This window comes from Labrus bergylta, chromosome 7, assembly GCF_963930695.1.
Source record: "Labrus bergylta chromosome 7, fLabBer1.1, whole genome shotgun sequence".
NCBI lineage: Eukaryota > Metazoa > Chordata > Actinopteri > Labriformes > Labridae > Labrus > Labrus bergylta.
In genome coordinates, this window is record NC_089201.1 from 24,170,003 (window position 1) to 24,192,137 (window position 22,135).

General features: G+C 38.5%; 2 protein-coding genes across 4 annotated transcripts; both read right to left on the reverse strand.

Annotated features, from left to right (window-relative positions):
• Positions 1-362: 362 nt before the first annotated feature.
• Positions 363-14,875, reverse strand: LOC110004515 (tyrosine-protein kinase CSK). 2 transcript variants are annotated; one of them, XM_020660045.3, is made up of 14 exons: positions 14,411-14,875; positions 12,981-13,096; positions 8,302-8,403; positions 8,103-8,216; positions 7,650-7,762; positions 4,562-4,781; positions 3,702-3,795; positions 3,520-3,585; positions 2,999-3,098; positions 2,637-2,727; positions 2,480-2,553; positions 1,774-1,969; positions 1,588-1,674; positions 363-1,425 (listed from the first exon to the last, which is right to left on the reverse strand). In XM_020660045.3, exons 3-14 carry the CDS (start codon positions 8,314-8,316, stop codon positions 1,240-1,242), a joined length of 1,356 nt encoding a protein of 451 aa, XP_020515701.1. In that variant the 5' UTR covers positions 8,317-8,403; positions 12,981-13,096; positions 14,411-14,875; the 3' UTR covers positions 363-1,239. The 2 variants fall into 2 exon arrangements, with proteins under 2 accessions (XP_020515701.1, XP_020515705.1); XM_020660049.3 differs by lacking the exon at positions 12,981-13,096.
• A 197-nt stretch (positions 14,876-15,072) lies between these two features.
• On the reverse strand, positions 15,073-21,905 carry edc3 (enhancer of mRNA decapping 3 homolog (S. cerevisiae)). 2 transcript variants are annotated; one of them, XM_020658221.3, is made up of 7 exons: positions 21,777-21,905; positions 21,307-21,472; positions 19,594-19,820; positions 19,167-19,505; positions 18,924-19,077; positions 18,228-18,445; positions 15,073-18,130 (listed from the first exon to the last, which is right to left on the reverse strand). In XM_020658221.3, exons 2-7 carry the CDS (start codon positions 21,468-21,470, stop codon positions 17,787-17,789), a joined length of 1,446 nt encoding a protein of 481 aa, XP_020513877.1. In that variant the 5' UTR covers positions 21,471-21,472; positions 21,777-21,905; the 3' UTR covers positions 15,073-17,786. The 2 variants fall into 2 exon arrangements, with proteins under 2 accessions (XP_020513877.1, XP_020513869.1); XM_020658213.3 differs by having other exon boundaries at positions 21,739-21,899.
• Between the last annotated feature and the right edge of the window lie 230 nt (positions 21,906-22,135).

The following is a 22,135-nucleotide window of genomic DNA, read 5'->3' on the forward strand; positions in this document are numbered from 1 at the left end:
GCAACCTAGATATAGTCCCCCATTCCTTTTTCCCCCTCATAAAGGTTCCGCTACTTTCACTTTCTGAACATTGTTGCAATTCACTTCTTCTGGAGTAACAAAATAAAAATGTTTTTACACTTGTTATTGACACGATACAGGCAGTGGTTCATGTATTCTAATAAATACATGAATTTGTAAATCGTAATGTAAATATCTATAAAATTGTGCAATTAGTATGTAATATGAGCAATTTTGAAGTAGCTTTTTACACACTTAATTGGGATAAAATATTATTACTTTCTTGAGTATTATATTGCAAATGCTTAAACAACTTTTAAATAAAAAGGGATTTATAAAACAGAGACTATAACAAAGCAAAATGTTATTATTTTATTTATTAAAAAATAGAAATAAGGTCAATTTAATAACATTCTCTTTATTTCAATACGTACAAAATCCTGACATTTTGGTCGAATCCAAACATTCCTACAATGAAACATTTATTGATGTTGGATGGCATACATCGTGCATATGCATTGACTACGTACTGGGGTGGCGTGTTTGCATCATCAGTAGTAAACTTGTCTAAACTTGTGCTTCGAGTTTGGCAACAAGAGGAATAAAAAGTAGGCATAAAACATTTCAAATGATAAAACAATCAAAAAAAAAATAGAGCTGCATAATTAAAGATATTTTAACTTAGTCATTTAAAAAAAAAAATTCAACATTCATGTACAATGGTGTACCTGGAAACACTCAAAAATAATACAGCGGGTATATTCCATATCAAAGTTGTATTCCTGCTAGTGAAGGGTCTCTCCTTTTTCAAACAGATGTAATGGATCAAGTAAAGTCAGTCGAATGCAAAAAGTGTCTACATTTTCATAAAACAAAAGATGGCATCAAAATGACAAAGGATATCACTTACAGGGTATAAAAGGTTAAGGCACTGTGACACTAAGGCAGCACAATGTTTTCAGAAAAGATTCTCAATGTGACAGTTAATTATTCACTCTTGATAACCGTACACAGGAAAACGGGGCAAGTTGGTTCACTGAACTTTGAACAACTTGTGTTGAGGGACGAAGCTCAGAAACATAACTGTCGACAGTTCATGAGCAATATTCAAAAGTTAAGTTTTAGATTTTTGCCAAATAATTTAGCCTAACGTCTTTTGAGTTAACCCCAGGTTATTGTCCGGGTAGCCTAAATGAAGGAGGAAGAAAGTCAGTTTGGTGTCTGTTTCTCACAAATCTCTCAATGTTTTTTTCCCATCCCTTGGTTGATATGTTGAAGCCACTCCTTCAACATCTGAAAGCTTGGCCGACCAGCAGGATCCAGGTTCCAGCACTGTTTCATGATGTTATACACCACTTCAGGACAGCCGTCTGGACAGTCCATTTTGTATCCCTTCTCCACTCGTGGCACAACGTCTTTTAAAGGCTACAGACGGACAGAAGACAACAGATGTTCATAGGTCAGGGGGACAGGACATAATTTGTTATGGGTTAAGAGTGGAAAGGCGTTACTTTTTGATCCTCGTCTAAAACTAAAGCTCTAAATCTTTATTCATAGTTTATGTAGAAAAAAAAAAGTGATACTTACAATTCTCGGGTAAGGCACTCGACCAAAAGAGTAAATCTCCCAAAGCAATATACCGTAGCTCCAAACGTCTGATTTGGTGGAAAATTTCTTTGGGTAAACAGGAAACCATATTTGTTAGATTACTATTATATGATATATATACATAATATATATGCATGCTATCAGTGCCTGTAAACTGCACTGCACCTTTTCTCTGAGGGCCTCTGGGGAAGTCCACTTCACAGGAAGCTTTGCTGTATCCTGAGTGGAAGAGGCCTCTTTGGTCAGACCGAAGTCACTGACTTTGGCGATGTTGTCGTCTGACACCAGAACATTGCGGGCAGCTAAGTCTCTGTGGACAAAGTTATTGGCTTCAAGGTACTCCATGGCTTCACAGACGTCTCTGTGAAAGTACAAGGTGAGATGAAAGTTTCAAATCTGGAGGACAAAACATAGTCAACGTCTAATGACACATTGAGGAGTTTCTTGCCTTCACTGTTTTTGCTGAAAAACATTGTGCTATTGGAAATTCAGACCCTAATAGTAATTACACAGACGATAACACGTTTAGGATTTCAAGGGAGCTACAGCAGCCATGCTAGCATAATTTATATATGTTTAAAAAAATACCATAAGCTAACAGCATGCTCAAATTCTGATGTAATTAAATACCAATGTTCCTTTGGTCTAATTCTTACTTATACTTGTTTGTCTGCACTGCTAATTCAGTTGCAAAATTCATTCCACGACACATTTGTATATTTTCTTTCTACCGCAGCCGGAGTCGTTTTTGACAAATCTCTAACTAAGCACAAAATACAAGCATGTTCCACGGTGCCCTTAGTGGTCGAAAACCTCACAGTCTATTTGTCATACAGTAAATGTTATTGTAGCCAATGTCAATCATACTCACAGTGTAAAATTAAGAAGAGCATCTCCACCAAGTACAGTCCGGCCTCTGGATCGTAGGTAGTCTACCAAACAGCCCTGTCAAACACAAACATGTGACGTCTTTTTAACAGGACTCAGGTTGTGATGATAAACATTCAGGCAGACAGCTGAACACCTACCTTGGCCATGTACTCAGTTACTATAAACAGGCTTCCTTTCTCCTCTACAATCACTCCCAGCAGCTGCACCAGGTTATTGTGCCTGAGTTGCCTGAGGAAAGAGAAGCAGATGGACATATTCATGCAGGTCTACATGTTCATACGATACACTTTATTGTCCGCTGGGGGGAAATCTCTGCACATATACAGTATAGCTGCCTCCACTGTAGAATTAATACATAAAAAGAAGTTGGTAAAAGCTCATCCTCAGAGTAGAGGATGTGAGACAGGTCAAATAATAATCTCTGTGTGTCTCTGTCGTTTAGTTATTTTTTATTTTTTTACAGACAAATACACAGTGAAAGAAAGTTGTTTTTCCTTACGTCATGACAGAAGCTTCTGCGATAAAGGCCTGCGCTGTGGCATCGTGTTTTATGCACTTCACAGCTACTTTGGTCCCTCTGTAGTCTCCCACCATTACATCTGGAATGATCAGAACATGAACACTAAGCTATATCAGTGAAAAAACACTTGTGGCACCCTAAGCTGAACAAAATTAGACATATTAGCTGGACATGTTAAGGTTTAGTTATCTTATGTATAACATTAAGCACTGTTGTTCATCCTATATCCTAATACAACCAGAACAAACCCCTTCACCTAAACCAAACAGGACATTAGGGAGTTTATTCCAACTGTAAGAAGTCATTGACCTGCAGGTATTAAATGATGTGAGTGAGTTTGCATCGCAAATATTTTCCTTGATTTTTATCAAATCTTTGTTTACATGTACGTAAACCGCAACATGTTGGGCCTATAATAACAAATACACATAAACAGGTCAACTTGTACAATGCAGTGCAAACTCTTCTTAAGTTGTTAATTAGAGCCTGAAGACACTTGCCTCCAAACTCTCCTTTGCCGATAACCTGCTGCAGTTTGAGTTCTTTTCTGTTCATGGACCAGCCACCTGTTGGACATTTAAAGAGGAAACAACATGTTGAAACAAAACAGGCTCATACATGCTTCTCATAAACACAGAGGCTACAATGATATAGTTGCACTAATAGTAAAATTATTATGTACCCCTGGAAAACTCATCCTGAGCGGCCACCGTCCCCTCCTCCACCTTTGGCTTTATTAGTTTGGTGCACAGGCCATCTGCATCTTTGGTGTAGTGCTACAACGAAAGCAAAAGCAAGAAATAGGTAGGATTGAAATAAAGTGATACAAGATTACCCCATTCTCAAGAGTAAGTTTGAAGCACCTTATAGAAGAAAACGTTTTTCACTAGAGGAGGTAACACAGAAGAAGCTACTTCAGTTCTTCAATATCTAAATAGTATCTCAGAGACAAGCTGCTTTATAAAATACTCATTGAATAGTGCCCACCTTTTTTTGGTGCTGATGCAAATATAAGAAAAATACAAGTATACAAGATGTAAGATAACAATCTATTGGTAACATGGTAAGAAATGCAAACAATAGCATCACAGTTAAGTAAAAAACAACCTCAGCACAAGCAGTGCTTAAACCGACCAATAGAGGGCTGTGTTATCTAATAAACAAAAAGGTTAAACAGACGACTGAGAAGGTTTTGCCTTGAAGACTTCTCACTGAACTTTCACATACCGTTCTTTTTTACCCTGTAGAGTTTAAAGTATTCTGCTGTTCAAAATAAGCAACCCAAAGAGTCAGATTAAGAGTAAAATGTCCGGTGTCACTTAGAGGTAAGGTGTCTAAACGTCAGCACACTGTAACTCTTCCTCTTTGACACTTCCTGTTCAGTATTTGTTCCAGGAACTGTATGCGGTCTGTGTGGTAGGAGAGTGTCGCACTGACTCTAGAACAGGAAAGTAAAACTTCACATACAGTAGAGTAGACCAAAGCTCTATTTTCATCCAGAGAAAACTTATTTATAAATCAAAACCTAATTTTATGATTTACCTCGACCAGCTGCATGAGGTTTTCAAAGAAGGCCTCGTCATCGATAGTTAGCTTGCTGTTGTTGTAGATGATGCGGTAGTGCTCCACCTTGCCATCACAGCTCACACACAGGGTGTAGTCACCGGGGAAGTTGGTGCTCTCTCGCACCAAAAACAGGCCTGTTTCAGGAGGGTTCAGCAACTGCTCTGCCTGTTCCCGCGTTATCTTCCCATGAAACCATCTATGAGTAGCAGAGCCAGAGAGAGAGAGACAAATAACCGTCACCAACACTAAAGTGAAATAAAATGTTAATGTGAGCATGGAAAAAAACAAACAAATGATAGAAAACTACTTAGAATGTTTCTGTTCCTTTTTTTTCTGCCTCAGCTTCAAAGCATGTAATGGTACATTCAGTTACCAGATTAAAAGTTGTACCATGCTTTAAACCAATGCAGTCTAGTAAAACAATTCTGCCATGAAACCTAATGTTCAGCTTTTGTTGAAACTGTTTTGCAGTTACAGGAGCGTAGAATAACTTTGACAAATACTTTTTTCTCATCATTTTTCCAACCCGTTTTTTGTCAGTGAGGATTAGACTGAATATCCAAAACACTGCTCAGTATGAGCCGATACCATTCAAAAGCAAACTGAAGGCTCAAGATTTCACTTCAAGTTGGATCATCTCCTCTAACATATTGTTTACTCCTGAATATTTTAGATAAATTAACAGAATTACAGATTACAACTCTGCATAATGTTCAAAAGTTCCTGTGTTTATCCCTGTCGACTAGCCGGAATTTCATACTACTCTACTTATATAGTTTACTGTAGTTAATAGTCCACTCTATAGTCTACTGTAGTTTATAGTGTTTAAAGTCCACTCTACAGGTGACTGTAGTTTATAGTCCGCTCTACAGTCTACTGTAGTTTATAGTCCACTCTACAGTCTACTGTAGTTTATAGTCCGCTCTACAGTCTACTGTAGTTTATAGTCCACTCTACAGTCGACTGTAGTTTATAGTCCACTCTACAGTCTACAGTAGTTTATAGTCCACTCTACAGGTGACTGTAGTTAATAGTCCGCTCTACAGTCTACTGTAGTTTATAGTCCACTCTACAGTCTACTGTAGTTAATAGTCCACTCTACAGTCTACTGTAGTTTATAGTCCACTCTGCAGTCTACTGTAGTTTATAGTCCACTCTACAGGTGACTGTAGTTAATAGTCCACTCTACAGGTGACTGTAGTTAATAGTCCACTCTATAGTCTACTGTAGTTTATAGTCCACTCTACAGTCTACTGTAGTTAATAGTCCACTCTACAGGTGACTGTAGTTAATAGTCCACTCTACAGGTGACTGTAGTTAATAGTCCACTCTACAGGTGACTGTAGTTAATAGTCCACTCTACAGTCTACTGTGGTTAATCTAATAATACTTCAACACTGTAGTCAGAACAGGCTGGTGCTGGAAATTAAGTTTCTGTAAACTGACCGAAGAGTCTGAACGTATTTCAGAAAGCCACACCTTTAAAGTTTCATGTTACAGCCAGCAATTGAGTTGTGGATTTTTTTTAGGTTTAAACAGGACATAATGTCGCTGACTTAAAATTTTAGCATTAAATAACATGACAATCTTACTAAAGGAAGTGTTTTTTATCAGAGAGCTGTGGTTTTAGCTTCTCGTTTCTAATTAGGTCCCACTTGCTTTTCTTTGCTCAGTAGTCTTTTGTTTTTCTTGTTGTAAATCCTGGATTAAATGTATTCTGTGAGGTTGTAGAGAGTAGAATTAAGGGTGTATCTACCTGTCCACATTTCCAGATGAAATGTGATTCATAAAGGGGGCAGTGTGTGCAGTTGAGCCTATGCATACAGTAGTTAAACAAAATCCTGGTGTTCTTCCTTTTTAGTGTGTGATGTGTTTGTACACTTTTTTTATAAAGATCATGCACTGTTTATAAATCAGGCCCTAGATCTGAATTCCTGCTGGTGACGCAAGAAATACTGTCTGGATCTATTTTGGTCTTTTGTTAATGATTATTTTCCGTTGGCCATTTACAAATGTTGATCTATCCTTGTTCAGTGTACTTCATCATGCGGTTATCATACTTAAATAAGCCCTTTACACAAAAACACAAATACCATCCTGGAGATCCAGTGAAATAGATTCAAAGTCATTTGCATCATTTCACTTTGACCAGTTTCATTTTAAGGAGGTCACAGCATACAGTAAATTCAATGACATGTGACTCTGTGAAGAAAACTAGAATTCAATATTGCACAGAAAACCATGTTGGAAAGCTATACAAAGTTTATTCCACAAAAACTGGAGAAACAGATTGTTGAAGAAGATATACTTAAAGACCTTCATTACCAAAATATAATATTTCAAACATTCCATTCAGTCTCCAATCAGAGTTTCCTATATCATCTTTAAAACCTGACTCTTACATTCAACATAAACCATAATAATGACCCAGTTCCACTATTTGTGTGTGTCATTATTACACATTATAACTGATAATAATGTTGGGTTGATAAGGCTAACGGTAACTAAAACAGAGCTCTAATGTCTTATAATTTTAGTCGCACCATGTTTAATAAGTGCTTCTATCACTAGATGTTGATCCTGATTGCTGATTGGTAGGATTGCTTTTATAAAGTCATCAGAGTTATATGATTAAGGACTTTATGAATAAACCTTTCATTCATACAAAATGTGCCCTAGCTTGCAGACGGAAGCCTGTCATGCAGAGAAAAAAAAAGAGATTTCAGAGATTACTTAGGTCTGTCTGAAATAGAAAAGTAAAAACAGGAAACTGCAGCTTTCATGTAAAGCTTAGCTGGAAACAGACACGAGTGCTGTGCAATTTCAACACAGCCTGTCCAACTGTGGTCTCTATTCACATAACTGAAGCATCACTGCCACAACAAATAGGCCATCTGCTGTCAGCAACCACACAGCCATGAGAAGAAGGCAAAGATATGCTATTTCAGCCATCGCACAACCTTCTGAGATCGTGACATCAGATACATAAACCCTCTAATTAAATGTGGTGTAAGATTACATGAGGCATCAGAAATAATTAAAGCATAATAATCGGTGTACTCACGGCATAAGGCTCAGCTTGCCTCCAGATCTCACACCTTCCCTTTTCTGAACATAGTTGGCTGGAATTGTTCCCTCCCGACCTGCAGCATTTTTTGCTTTGTACCAGTTTGGATCCTAAAACATAGAAATATTCTAATGTCTGTTTGCAGTTTTTATAAAAACCATGAAGGTATGTTATATGTTTAAAAGAAAGCAAATAACGGACAAAAGGAAGAAAAAAAAAAGGCTTCCTAACTGTATTTATTCAGAGCCGGTACAAACTTAAAAAACCAGGAATAAAAAAAAAAAACAATGACAAGGAAAAATCTAAAGCAGAGATGTGTGTCTGTCAAAGGGATTAACTCGAGGAACAGTTGTGACAATGACTTAAAAAGGTGTAGTTCTCTTAGTATATTTTAAAATGTTGAAAATCGGGTAATAAACATAAAAACAAATGCAACATTGAACATTTTACCTTTGTGACAATAATAATAGTCAACACATCTCCTTTGTTGAAGGGCAGGTCCTGCTCTGATGTACCTTTAAAGTTGTACCTGGCCACACACTCTGTGCCCTGCGGCCACGGAGTCTGTGAAAGGACATGTGTTGTATTATAAACGAATACTATTATCAGACGTGTTTTCTTACATTTCTACTGTTATCACTCGTCTTACCTGGACCTCTGTCATGGTGAGGCGGTTGAATCCTGTCACAGGAGATTTTCTCTAGATGCTACCATCAGAGCTGGTACACGCCCCCACAAACGCATACAGTACCTATGAAGAAAAACAGACTGAAGTAAGTTTGACACCCCCGCTTCAGAGATATTCACTAGACCATCAATGAAGACTGAGTGAATTCACATTAGTTCATAGCAGACAACTCAGCAGAAAGATTGGAGTCAGATCCAACAGTGCCAGTAAAAAATAACTTGCTGATACAAAAAGCAGAACTAACAAGTTTTCTGTTTTTAAATAGAACTTTCACAACTGGGGCAGAATGTTTCCATGACGCAGGGAATCAGTGTTAACGTGAGACACACATTTTAAGCCTAGAACTGTACATTAAAGTACAGTTTGAAATTATATTCTATCTTGTAAATAAATCATGATTAACTACTTTGTATTCTATATGTGAACCCAGTTCTTCTTGACCAAAAATTGACACAAGTTGCTTCTCCAGCTTAGCTCCACAGACAGGACCTCGTATGAATCAAGATAGCTCACTTCAACCCCGGAATGCAAACTTGTGGTGAGATCTGACCAGGCCCGAGGGACTCATCCAGCCCAGTGTTTCTCTACGTCAATAAAGCAGCCACTGTGGCACTAGCAGCAACCTTAGGCCTGAATCACCCAGAGCAGTGTTTCCATGATACATGCACAACAAATCAGAGCAGAGGCGTTTCAATGAAAAAGATGAGCTATGGATTAGGTCATGCTAAAATTTTTTTTTTTAAAAACCCAGAAACCCTTACTTACATCCTCTCATCCTGTATCAGTTCCCATAGAGGAGTGAAGTGCTCAGGGAAAACCGTGGCTCTCATACATCTGTCACTTCACATGAGGTCACATCCTCTGACATGTGCAATCGCTGTACTCTACTTCCTGTATGAGAGCGTACATTTAGAATGCTTCAATATAAGGGCGGCGGACTTCTTAGAACATGAAAGATACGACAGATCCTCTGCTGATATCACTACCGAAGCTTTTCACTGTAGAAGAACGTTTCATTGAAAATCTCGCACATCTGGAGAAATAACCTGACACTAAATGTGAGTCTACAAAACTCTCATGTGGCCCAGAGAGGACTGGACGATGAGGATGTGGTGGAGGTCGTCCCCTGTGGCGTTCTGCAGCTGGTTTTCTGTACAGAGTAACACATTTTCCCAGTGCAGACGCTCATAACAGGAAAAGAAGAGAGTGCAGCAAAGCGAGCAGATTTTTGTGGTCTTAATGACTCAAACTGAATGATACCAAAACAATTTACCGTGCTGCCAAGATTTTTTTTAGATTTTCTCCTTCGACCAGTTTTCCATCTTGTGGCCCATCAGGTGTATCCTGTGTTCAAATACAACCCCGGGGTAAACAGCTGACATTACTTTAGTTTAAATCTATGAACTAATCTATTAATTGAATTTGCAAATGTATACTTCAACTTTGACTGATACCTGACTGTGGAGAGTTTTTACTTTGTAGATAACTACACTGCAATAACATCTGTGGACTGTGTAGTCTGATGACCAGCACTTTATATTTACCGCCGTCAAACTGTATATCTATTACTACATCACTTGTATGACTGTATACGGCGCGTTGTCATTCTCTGTATTAAGCCACTTAACAATAGATAAAGAATAATAGAATGGCAGAGGGTATTAGTGCTACTTAGTGAGTACTTACTGGTTTCCTTTGTAATAATTCAATTCAATTCAATTTATTTTGTATAGCGTCAACTCATAACAAGTGTTATCTCAAGACACTTTACAAAAAGCAGGTAAAATACCTTACTCTTTGTCTGTTAACATTACAAAAGAGCAGGTAAAAAGACCTTACTCATTGCTAATACTTCCTTTATTTTAATTATGTCAGATATCTTAAGTACTGCTTCCTTCACTGATAGACTATAAATGTGTCTGCTAACTTATATGATAATGTATCAAACCATTTCTGAGATATTTCCATCTAATTCACAACGCCAATGTGCTGCTGGCACTAAAAGAAAAGTTCAGGGATCAACAAAGTTAATATACAGTAGTTCACTCTGTTGACGATGATGAATGTATGTACAAAACGTGACACTGCCATTCCTAGTGCCACGCTGGTAATGTGGCTACAAACCCGTAAACTGTAATCCTCTAACCAAAACCTTTGTAGAAGCAGGAAGTCGTGCCCAAATCATGCAACTCTTTTGAAGGCAACAGATTATGTCTCAACATAGTGTTTGATAAAAGAGCAGAGTGACCTCATCAAGTGTGGATGAATGGACACAGGGCCATGGTCAACACACAGCAGCTCTTTTTAACTGGTGTGTTTTCGGGCAGTGAATGCATCTCAGCAGCAGGCCACCAGCAGCTGAGTGAAATGGGACAGAAGTCAGTCACTCATGGTGTCACATTGCTTTTTCCAGAAAACTCTTATGCAGAACTACAGCTTGCTCTTTTCACAAGGCAGACAAGGCTGCTATTGTGAGTCAGTGAAGTTTCTCCTGATCCCTATGTCTCACTAAGAGATCATCATCATCATCATCATCATCGGTCTGTCCAGTGAGAAGCTCTGGAGGCAACATTGCTTCATTTCGGCTCATTTGATGAGTACTTCACATTTTATTCTGACTAAGAGATGTTGTCTACAACAGGAGTAGTGATGACACGAGGTACTGAAAGTAACAGGAAACCAGCAAACTGAGTGTAAGACAAAACCGAAAAGAGAACGGATTGATTTCATATTATTCAAAGAGGTATCATATCTGATCCAACCAACCTCAAAGACATATTATAATCCAGTTTTGCATATTTTTGGTATGAACAACAGTATTGTTGTTATAACCAAACCGGTTAATCAACATTTATCTCTTCTCTTGTGTAAGTCAGTCGCCTGAACTGTAGAAATGAAGAGCAGCCTGACTGCACAAAGCAAGACAGGACAGGAATGTAGAAATATCTTCTCCAGCCTTGTTTGAATCTGCCACTCCCTCCTGCAATTCCTGCAGACAAGATCTAAGGTGACACGAGCGATTGTGCTTGCTGTTGCAAAATCTGCTGTAATAGAGTAAAGAAAGGAGGGCTTTGAAACTCTGTAACTGAAATCATTACTGGATAGAAACCATCAGCAGGTGAGGTGAAGTTTTGAAGATGAAACTGTATGTGAGCAGCCTGACAAATAGAATGACTTTAAAAGGTAAAATCAGTCACTAAGACACACAGGAAAGAAGAGTCATCTTTGACACCTTTCTTTTGTCTGAGTTGTTATCACTTTCAATAGAGACATAGCTTCTCTTTCTGAATACATTTGTAAAGCATTAGGAGGTCTATCAAATATCTCCACCTCCCCCAGGAGATTGAAAACAAGAAAAAAATAAATAGAATGAAAAACATGTCCGCATTTTCTTTTTTATCTTATTGCATTCTACTTGATTTATGGTGATCATAAAACTTGCCACAGCTCACACTAAAATTCTCTTTGAACATTGTTGAATTAACCACTTGTAAAAGATCACATATAATACCAATAGATAATATACAACAGGATACGATAATACTACTACTACTAATAATAATAATACATTGGTTTTATAAAGCGCTTTTCTGAAAACTCAAAGACGCTTTTGACAAAAAACGACGAGGACGGTACAACAAAGAAGTAATGTTGGGGGGGGGAGAGTTAGTGGTTGTAGGCAGTGATGAAGAGGTGAGTTTTGAGGGATTTCTTGAAGGAGGTGAGTGTAGGGGAGTCTCGGATGTTATTTGGGAGTGAGTTCCAAGGGGTGGGAGCTGCAATGGAGAAGGCCCTGTCCCCCCAGGACCGATAGTTTGTCCTGCGGGGGGCGGGGGGGGGGGGGGGTGGGGGGCAGGTTGTGAAGGGCTTTGTAGGTGAGGATGAGGAGCTTGAAGTTGATACGCTGGGGGATGGGGAGCCAGTGGAGGTCATGAAGAACGGGGGTTAATGTGGTCTCTGGTGCGGGAGTGTGTGAGGAGACGGGCAGCGGAGTTCTGCATGTATTGGAGCTTCTTGAGTACGATACACTTTGCTCTCCTCTTGAGCAAATTAGTCTAAGTGCTGAACAGATTTAGCTGCCTACACATGAATATTAATTAATTTAAAGCAAACAATAAGCAACAATCCACACGAAAAAGAAAAGCAAGTACATGTATTTGGTCACCTATCTATGTAACAGGTACATTTACTCGTAATAATTCAAATATATTTTGCTGATACGCCTGTTGTTTTTACTTAAGTATGATTCTGTATGCGAACATTGTACTTGTATTTTAAAAATGTGTGCGTGTTTGTGTTGATACTTCAACAAAGGATCTGAAAGTGTCACTGCTGTATATCCTGTAGACTGGAGCGTCACAGTGAGCATCAAGTCTGTGTTGTTTACAAGTCATCCTGCATCCTTCCACTGCATGCCTCTGTGCAGCAGGGGGTTCTGGGTAATTAACCCCTCATGCTGAACATCCTTCCTCTGGGTTCTCCGAGTATTCTTTGATGCGTCTGCCCTTTTATCGACACATAACAGCATGCTCACTACTCCTCTGGCAAAGCCAATTGTGCAGAAATATGTCAAAGTCAAAGAGCTTCTATGTGGCAGATTTACAAACCAAAGAGAAAGATTACAGAGAGTTAAAGCTCACCCGTCTAGGTGTGACAGCCTGCAGGTGTTCTTGAGGAGCCTTTCAAGAGAAAATCCACCTCTGCCTGAAGACAAACAGCTGGACTTCGCAGCAGCACTGTTCACTGAAACCACTGTCTGCAGGAGAGCGGAAGTATGAGTGCAGTGAGCTTGCAGTACAAGTTGTCATTGTATCACTTTAACAACTGTCAGTTTTGAAAGTGAGACTCTATAACACAAGCAATTAAAGCAAATGACATCTAATATACATTTAGTATAGCCTACCAGCCATAAATAAACAAAACTTAACGCTGACAAGGAGTAACAGGGAAAGGAAATTCATTTATTTCAGCCAAGGGAAAAACCCCCCTCGATCCAAAGTTCATTGAAAACAACGACAGACTTCAAATTCATGACACTTAAGGTCGTTGATGATTTAACTAAGCAACCCCTTCTAAAATAAAAAAAAAACCCTACATGTTAAAGCTGCCATGCATAAGCAGACGATGGACACTTCCTTGTTACAATGCTCTGCATATTTGCGCAACCCTGCTCTGCTGATGCAGCCATCATGCGCCACACATTACAGGAAAGCAGCTGTGCTCGCGTTTCATGGGTTCTCTTCATCTTGTCTCACCAGCTTCAGTCCAAACTCTAAGAAAGAGGATCATACACAGTATGGACCACTCTCTCGGGCCGTGCTAGCACCATACTGGCTTCAGTGTTTTGCAGAAAGTTACCTTTGAAGGAATTTCTGGTAAAGCCGGAGGGGCATCACCCCCCCCAAAAAAGACCCCAAGTGGTCCTCACTTCCTCTCTCGAATAAAGAGGCCTTCTTGCCTTCAGCCAAATTTTGTTTTCTGTTTGAGACTTTCTTTTAGTGCAGTGGTTGCTTTTCCAGAATTGTGATATTTGTTTTACTGATAATGAAATTATGACTGAGGAAAAATGAGGCATATCATGTGAAGTTCTGCTGCATGTCAAACTTTTAGCAAATGCTTAAAGTCGGGGCTTTTTGGGGGTACTATTTAAAGATCCCCAGGGTTCTGCGTCTCACAATACCATGATCACTATAAATGCTTTCATCAAATTTGCATTATGTATACTGCTGCAAACAAGTAGCCAGAGGAAGTGGCAGAAGTTTGAGAAAAAAAAAAAGGGTTATAAATAACTTCAATAGCTGATTATATTATTCATTTCCGCTTTTTATGAAATCTAACGCATGCTCCTAATAATACAAAATAAAAAAAACACAATGTGCTGCATGCATTTCAAGTAGGCCTAGCAGGTTATTGTCACATGTCAAAGACTCTAAACCCCTTCCCCTCTCAACAGAGCTGTCAGGGACTGCAGTTCAAATGTTTAGTGCGGAGGTAAGCGTTATTAAAACAAAGATAAACAACAGCAGCTTTACTGTATCCAGCTGGTCCTTTTTAAACTAACAACTCTTACCTGTTCGCAGTCAATCCCGATAGATTTAAGGCCAAAACAAGGGTGATTTGTTTACTTTCCCACGTCCGTTTTCATCTGAACGACATCAAGGCAAATCCTCATTCAAGCAACAATGTCGAAGCGCAAAAAACATACAATCAAGCCCTGATGAGGAAGTGAAGTCTGCTTTGGGTGACCCGAAACTTCAGCGGTCCAAAAGTACCTCAATAAAAGCAGGCCGGGTTATTATTGGTTCGTCTCCTGTCAACATCATCTGGAAAACAGGTCTTTATAATGAAAATGGGAGATTTTGTACAGACGTAGCCTGACTGTGGTCTCGGCGGAAACTTCGGCGGAATAAAAAGTGGCTGGTTTCAGAAAAAAAAAAAACACGCGAGAACACAGCTGGATAAAGAAGTGCAGCGGCGACGTGAATGCAGTTCAGCCTATAATTAGCGTCAACTTCGGGCAGCCCCACTTTTCCCCGTCAGAAACATTCAAGTTTTTTTTTTTTTTTTTTTTGCCCCACCTTGATTTTACATTGCACATGCGCGTTAATGATAAACTAGTCTGGCTAAAAATGGTTCCCCTAGTCTGCTTGAGTCAAGTTGGTGAAGGAATCTGATCATCAATAATTAAATAAGTCCACAAAAAAAAAAAAAAAAAAAAAAAGCTGATGGTGATTTTGTTTCTTTTATTGTTATGCTTTTTATTGTTTGTATTTGCAGATATGACACAGGAGAACGTCACACGTCTTTTTTTTATTTTTTATTTTATTTTTTAACTTCGCCCCTAAAAGGAAACAGTTGTGCTGTTCAGACTAAACCTCCCACACTGACTGAACTGTCAAATGAGATGTCTCTTGACTTCACACACTTCAATGCAGATCTTTGCAGAGTTTTGAACACAAAGGCCACTCTTTATCTCCATGATGCATAACCTGCTTTTAAACAACTTTACTTTACGGCCACACATACCGGACCACCACGTGGTTTGTGACTGTTCACATTTCGTAAAGAAACAACACTTCGCTCTGAGGAAATTGTGTTAGGTACATGAGAGCTGACATTACAGCAGAACAAGGAACAGTCAGCTGAAGTGTGGCCTCATGCCCCATTGGCCCCCTGGTGGTCAAAAACAACTTTTTTTTTCATCACATTCAGAAATGCTGGCTGCTGTTTCCAGGCCAGACTTGTCTCAACAGCTGAGAGGCACACACATCAGGCCAGAGGAATGTTGACGAAAGGACAAAACCTGTGTTAACTTTCAAGACGTTAAAACGCTTGTGTGCGCAAAATACCACATCTTAAAGATGATGTGTATCCTTTTATACTGACCAACGATACAAGATTAAAGGTCCCTTCATGTGCTCAATATGAACATCACATAAGGATACGTCAGCTTGACAACTGTGGCTGCTCTCATCACATTAAAATATTAAAGACAGGCAGAAGAAATGCCTATAACACCGCTGACAAGGCCTCAATAAGCACAGAAATAATCAGCACAACATGAATTCACAGTCAATGCATTAGTGTGTTCCGTTCTGGCAAGTACACAAACAGGCTTGCTGAAAGACACCACTAGATACATGACAACAAAACAGACCCTGTGTGACTGGATTAAACAGGGTGCTCAGTGTGAGAGGTGCATCTTGATCAAATCAAAATCATTCAAATTAGTTTCACATAAACCGAGCATACTCTGGAAATGCAGCTTGTTTTGTAAACAGACACGCTTTGAAAAAAAAAAAAAAAAAAAAATATCTGTTAACATTCAAATCAGAAGGTTCAAAACTGAATCATACACTTTGACACTTATACAAGGACCATGCACCAGTGGTTCAAGGCCATTTCCATTCAATCTAAAAAGCTATGCAGTTTTAACTTGAGTCCATCACAGACAATGCCAAGTGAGCATTCATTCAGTGCAGACTTTTGAAACCCGAGATTAAACTACAGCATAACTACACAATAAGGTTAACACTGACCAAAACTACTGCAGGCAGGATGCTTACTGTAATTCACGTAATATAAAACTGTAATAACTGGAAACCAAGAAAATATCAGAAAATAATCAGAAAACTTTGATGGGCATTACAGAGAGATCAGCAGAAACATTGATTTATAAATGAGCTGAAACTTGGTAAAACTCTGGTCGACATGGTCTTCAGTCTAACACGATAGAGCTGAAATGAAACCAGAAGAGTCCACATCAGTTCCACACGAAGACCTCATTCAAAGGCTCACTGTTTGTCCCAACTCCAATGAGAAAATATTGTTTCTTTCTGAGCAGTTTATAGATTAGCTCGCTTCACGTTTTAAAAAAAAGAATCTTCTTCTTAATCCTAATTTTATTGATTGTTCAATATTTGTTTTTCAGCAGCCGAGCACCATTTTGAGGGAGACCTAGAACTTTAATGGATGATGAAGAAAAAAACGACATCACTTATAGTTTCTTCATTGGGAGTTCAGTTATTTATGCTCACAAAGTATGTTCTGTGTTAATGGAAGGATTCTGTTGCTGGAAAACTTCAGAAACATGCTTCAGGTTTCAGAGAGACGACTGAAAAAGTGGCTGAATTTAACATGACCTTGCTTTGCAGAAATGAGTGGACAAGAGGCAAGGCATGACATTATGTCATGACATCAGCTCTATGTTTTATAACATTTTGGTTTCAAACCTTTTAATCCACTGAAAGGCAAAATGTCTAATTGATTGACGTGATGTGTCATCTTATCAGAGCCCTTATCACAGCCGTATTCATCATGGAAGAACATCATTGATATATAGATGTTCCCTCAGTAGCTGCCCATGTCAACACTGGCTCAGTTTGAAAACACAGCAACTCTCATGTGTATGATAAATTCTTTCTAGCCTATAAAAACATTAGATAACAATAAGTGAGTTCCGCAGAATATGGCAGGCTCAAAGCCTTTAGCAATGCTTACAGCAATGTCAGCTGGATTGGTGTGATATTGCATTGTCATGTGACAAGTGACATTCAGAAATTTACATTATGGGTCAAAAATTGCCCTATTCAATTTAAATCTAATCCTTATGTTAATCTTTTTTTTTAACATTTAAGTTGTATATAAGAAACATGTTCTCAAATATCTTGTAATATTATTTACTGAATGACAATGTCAACATAATGGTATGTGCTTAACTGCTGAAGACTCTGATGGTCAATAAAGCAACATGTACTTAGTCCTCTTAGGACTAATGTACCAAACAATGATCCTTCAGTACAAGGGGAAAAGTCCCGTTCACATGTTAAAGGGTCAGAAACTTAATGGATGAACTGAAGCTTAAGCTCAAGCTCTGGGATATACAATAAGGCGCCAAAACCAACATGGTAATGGAGGGTGAGAGATTCAATCTGTCGTGTTGACTATTAGTCACACTGGGCAGAGTGCAAAGGGATGACAAATTTGCAGCCAAAAGGAGAAATATACTTAATTCCCACTTCCTGGAACACCTGTCGAGGGATACCAATGTCACACAGGTAAATACTGCCAGCCCCTTCAGCCAGGGGAAGGGGGAGACATAGAGAGAGGGACCATTTGGCCTCCACTGTCTGCCCCTGTCCACTACAAGGAGGGTCTAAGTTAAGCACTGGTGCTCGATTCTGGTTTGCCCAGTCAGCCGCTGCTCGGTACCAAGGCTGATCCATCAGGAATGTGTTCTCATGGCAGTCCAGGCAGTTAATGATGAGGTCCACTGGGGTGTCTGGAAGGTCTGGGAAATCAGAGAGAAATACAAAATCTCAAAATATATTGCTTGGACCACCTCTAATGCAAAATGTAAAAATTAAAAGGTAGAAAAATATGCCTACCTTTGATACTCGACACCTGTTTGCCGCCAGTTTTGTTAAAGAGTGTTAGCTCACTGGTCACTGATTCAAGCATTTTGACAAAATTTGGGAGAAACAGGATAACTTCCACTTCATGATTGGCCAGGTGACGACCACAGCTGATGCCCTGAGCTCCCTGAACATGAGGGCCACACAGGAGAGCCACTGTGGGACGCTGGTGTAAGTTTTTTGGAGTGAATCTGAGAAAAGGCAAAAAAAAAAAAGTTAATTTCCTAAATGTTCTGCTCTTCCAGCAATTGTTTTCCATTAACCTGTTACAAGTTATTAACTTGGCATACAGCAACAATGTACATTTTTTTAAACCAAATGTTTCTGTTGAAGAAAAATAATCAAGGCATTGTTCTAAGAACCAAACACAAGATATAACTATGTTATGAAGAAAACCATCTTTTTTTAAACCATTTTAATAAGTGGATGTAATTTCATTCCTTTTCTTTTCAGAAAACTTCATCATGACCCACTCATTTCCATTTAATATGTAATAATTTACCTTTTCAACAACACTTAACCAGTGTAAGCATGCAACTAATGACTATGAAAAAAACAACATCACCGTTCTGACAAAAAAAAAAAAAAAACGGTATTCGTTTTATATGCATTCCCTTTTATTGGTTATCAGACTATAATATCTATCAAAAATAATTGCTACCGCCTTACCTATTGGGCCCACCCAGCAATGTAAGTGCCATCTGACTTGCACAAACTCCAGTCATCTCAAGTCTTCGCTCCAGTGAGAGACCAAGGCGCTCAGCAACTGACAACAGTCTCTTGTGTAATTCATAGGTTATGCTGGGTACAACAAGCCCAGAGTCTGTGTGGAAGAAAAGGAAACACATATGTTATCGTCTATTTCAGATTATCTGAACACCCTACTGTTTTTGTCATTACAGCTACTCTTACCAGTGCAGTACTCCTTAGCCCCAGGCTGAGGTACGGTGATCTGTCTGTACACAATAGGTTTGGCTTCCAGAATGTTTTCATCATGACGATACCTTGAGGGCGTCTGCTCTTGAGGTGTCCCACGTGACCTTGCACCATTACGGCGCTCTGTTGTGTCTATTTCTGAGAAAACTGCTGCTTTGTCAAAAAGAGCCAAGTTTCCTTCAAAGTCAAAGTCTGTATCCAGCCCGTCATCCATGCCATCCCCGAAACACTCATCGTCTCTGTATTTCATTTGACCATTCTTCACCCCGTTCTTTTTTGGGGTCACTTGGTTTGCCCCTTTACTACTAGACGACCCTGTTCAGGAAAATAAACAACATCAACACTTTGGCAATGACCTAAATATTTTTTTTTTTATCTGACTGAGGTTCTACATCACACTTACAGGAGTTGTGTCTTCGACGGAATGCCTTCGGCTGGCCTGGAACATCCAGATGACGTTCTCCATAGCTTTTTGAGCAGTGCTGAGGAGAGTTAAGTTTCTCCACAGACCGAGGGTCAACTTTTGGGACTGCAACTGGGGCACTGCTTACTTTAGTAGACACAGAAGAGCTGTTCCTACCGTTGCCATTTCTGATCTCTAAAATCTTGAGTTCCTTTATATCAATGGCACTGCAGGAGAAAAAAAAATGGTGAAACATGGTATATATTAAGTGAAACTAAGTTTTCAGTCAATAAGTCAGACTCTCAGCTGTGAACTTTGCTTTTTTAAATTTGCCATGCACCTTAACTGCCTCTGCTTTATCTGGTCTCATGCACTACATCACTTTATTCTATCCTTTCTATTTCAGTAATCATCCAGTATTCCTGTTGTTTCTTATCCATCATTGCACTACGGTCACTTTATTTATCTCATTTTTACCTTTACAGTTATATTCTTTATATTAGTTCTGTTGTTCCATTATTCACCATGCACCTTATTAACTTATCATTTAGTTTTTGCCTACTTGCACACAGCTCTGTATATATATATTTATTTCTCGTTTACTGCACATAGTTATGGTTACATCTGTTTACACCTGTTAGTCTGATCACTGTCCACTCATAACTACTCTTCTATATTTTATATTTTGTATTTTTAAGTTAAGTTTAAGCTTTAAGTTGTATTTAAATTGACACTTTATATTTAGGTTAAAATGTTTCGTCTACTTGCACTGTTGTTAATTTACTGCTCTGTGTGCCTTTGAATTGCCCCCCTGGGGACAAATAAAGTTTTTTGAATGGAATGGAATGAAATTTGAATGGAATAGAATAGAATGAAATTGGAATTGGAATGGAATGGAATAGAATAGAATAGAATAGAATAGAATAGAATAGAATAGAATAGAATAGAATAGAATAGAATGAAATTGGAATTGGGATGGAATAGAATAGAATAGAATAGAATAGAATAGAATGGAATTGGAATGGAATAGAATAGAATGAAATTGGAATTGGAATGGAATGGAATGGAATGGAATAGAATAGAATAGAATAGAATAGAATAGAATAGAATGAAATTGGAATTGGAATTGGAATTGGAATGGAATAGAATAGAATGAAATTGGAATTGGAATTGGAATGGAAGGGAATGGAATGGAATAGAATGAAATTGGAATGGAATAGAATAGAATAGAATAGAATAGAATAGAATGAAATTGGAATTGGAATTGGAATGGAATGGAATGGAATGGAATGGAATGGAATGGAATAGAATAGAATAGAATAGAATAGAATAGAATGAAATTGGAATTGGAATGGAAGGGAAGGGAAGGGAATGGAATAGAATGAAATTGGAATGGAATAGAATAGAATAGAATAGAATAGAATAGAATGAAATGGAATTGGAATGGAATAGAATAGAATAGAATAGAATAGAATAGAATAGAATAGAATAGAATAGAATGAAATTGGAATTGGAATTGGAATGGAATGGAATGGAATGGAATAGAATAGAATAGAATAGAATAGAATAGAATGAAATTGGAATTGGAATTGGAATTGGAATTGGAATGGAATGGAATGGAATAGAATAGAATAGAATAGAATAGAATGGAATGGAATAGAATAAGCCAAAACTGACAAACCAGCCGAGGAGCAACTCATAATTGGAAATTACCTGAATGTCACCTCGGGAACAGGACACTTGACTCCATTATGGAAGGGTTGTCTTAAGGAGATGGTCTGGCTGGACTGGTCCACGGATACAACCTCTCCCTGATAGACTCCCAGTGTTGGCCCACAGTTGATTGACACCAAACTACCCAACCAATCAGCAGCCATGACTGCAAAACATAAATAATAAATAAATAATAATAAAAACACACACACAATAAGGTAACAAATCAGACGAACTTCACAGTAACTACAACCTTTGTTTTTTGTAAATTCATAAAATCACTTTCTGAATGTAAATATATTTCTCGATGTTAGTAAATAGTTATTCTAGCTGACGACGTTAGCGTGAGATGAAGCTAGCGAGGTTACCATCTAAGCTACATTTAATTTTAAAGAAGCAAACGCAACATTTGAACACCACCTAGTTTAGTACCTTTTTGTAATCACTGCGAATGACAACACTTTCAATACCTCGAGTGAATGAAGTGTGAAGTTAAACGCTGACAGGAGAAAACGTGACTGTCATGAACAGTTAGCTTTTAGCTTCTTTTAATGTTCAAAAGCTGCTGCTGCGAGCTTCTTCAGGATGACCACTTCCGGCTTCCGCTATAACTTACAAAATAAGAGCTTAGAAGCTAAGATGGGTGTTACATAAATGAAGCAGAGCGAATTCTGGCATGCTGCTATATATGCAATTAAAACGAAACAGGCTATCACAATTCAGATTTTTATATATTTGTACATGATTTTAAGCACTGTAGAGAACGGAAAGCCCATTACAGTGTAAACATTAAAGCTCCTGTGTGAGGAGTGTAGCTGGTTATGAAACA

Coding starts and splice junctions, on each gene's coding strand:
- LOC110004515 (XM_020660049.3), bottom strand. Junction 4,782..7,649: donor GGCAAGCTGAGCCTTATGCC/GTGAGTACACCG, acceptor TGCTACTCATAG/ATGGTTTCATGGGAAGATAA. Junction 1,675..1,773: donor CAGAGGCCCTCAGAGAAAAG/GTGCAGTGCAGT, acceptor GTTTACCCAAAG/AAATTTTCCACCAAATCAGA.
- edc3 (XM_020658221.3), bottom strand. CDS start 21,470: ATGGCTGCTGATTGGTTGGGTAGTTTGGTGTCAATCAACTGTGGGCCA. Junction 19,078..19,166: donor GGCTAAGGAGTACTGCACTG/GTAAGAGTAGCT, acceptor TCTTCCACACAG/ACTCTGGGCTTGTTGTACCC. Junction 18,131..18,227: donor ACAGGTGTCGAGTATCAAAG/GTAGGCATATTT, acceptor CTGATTTCCCAG/ACCTTCCAGACACCCCAGTG.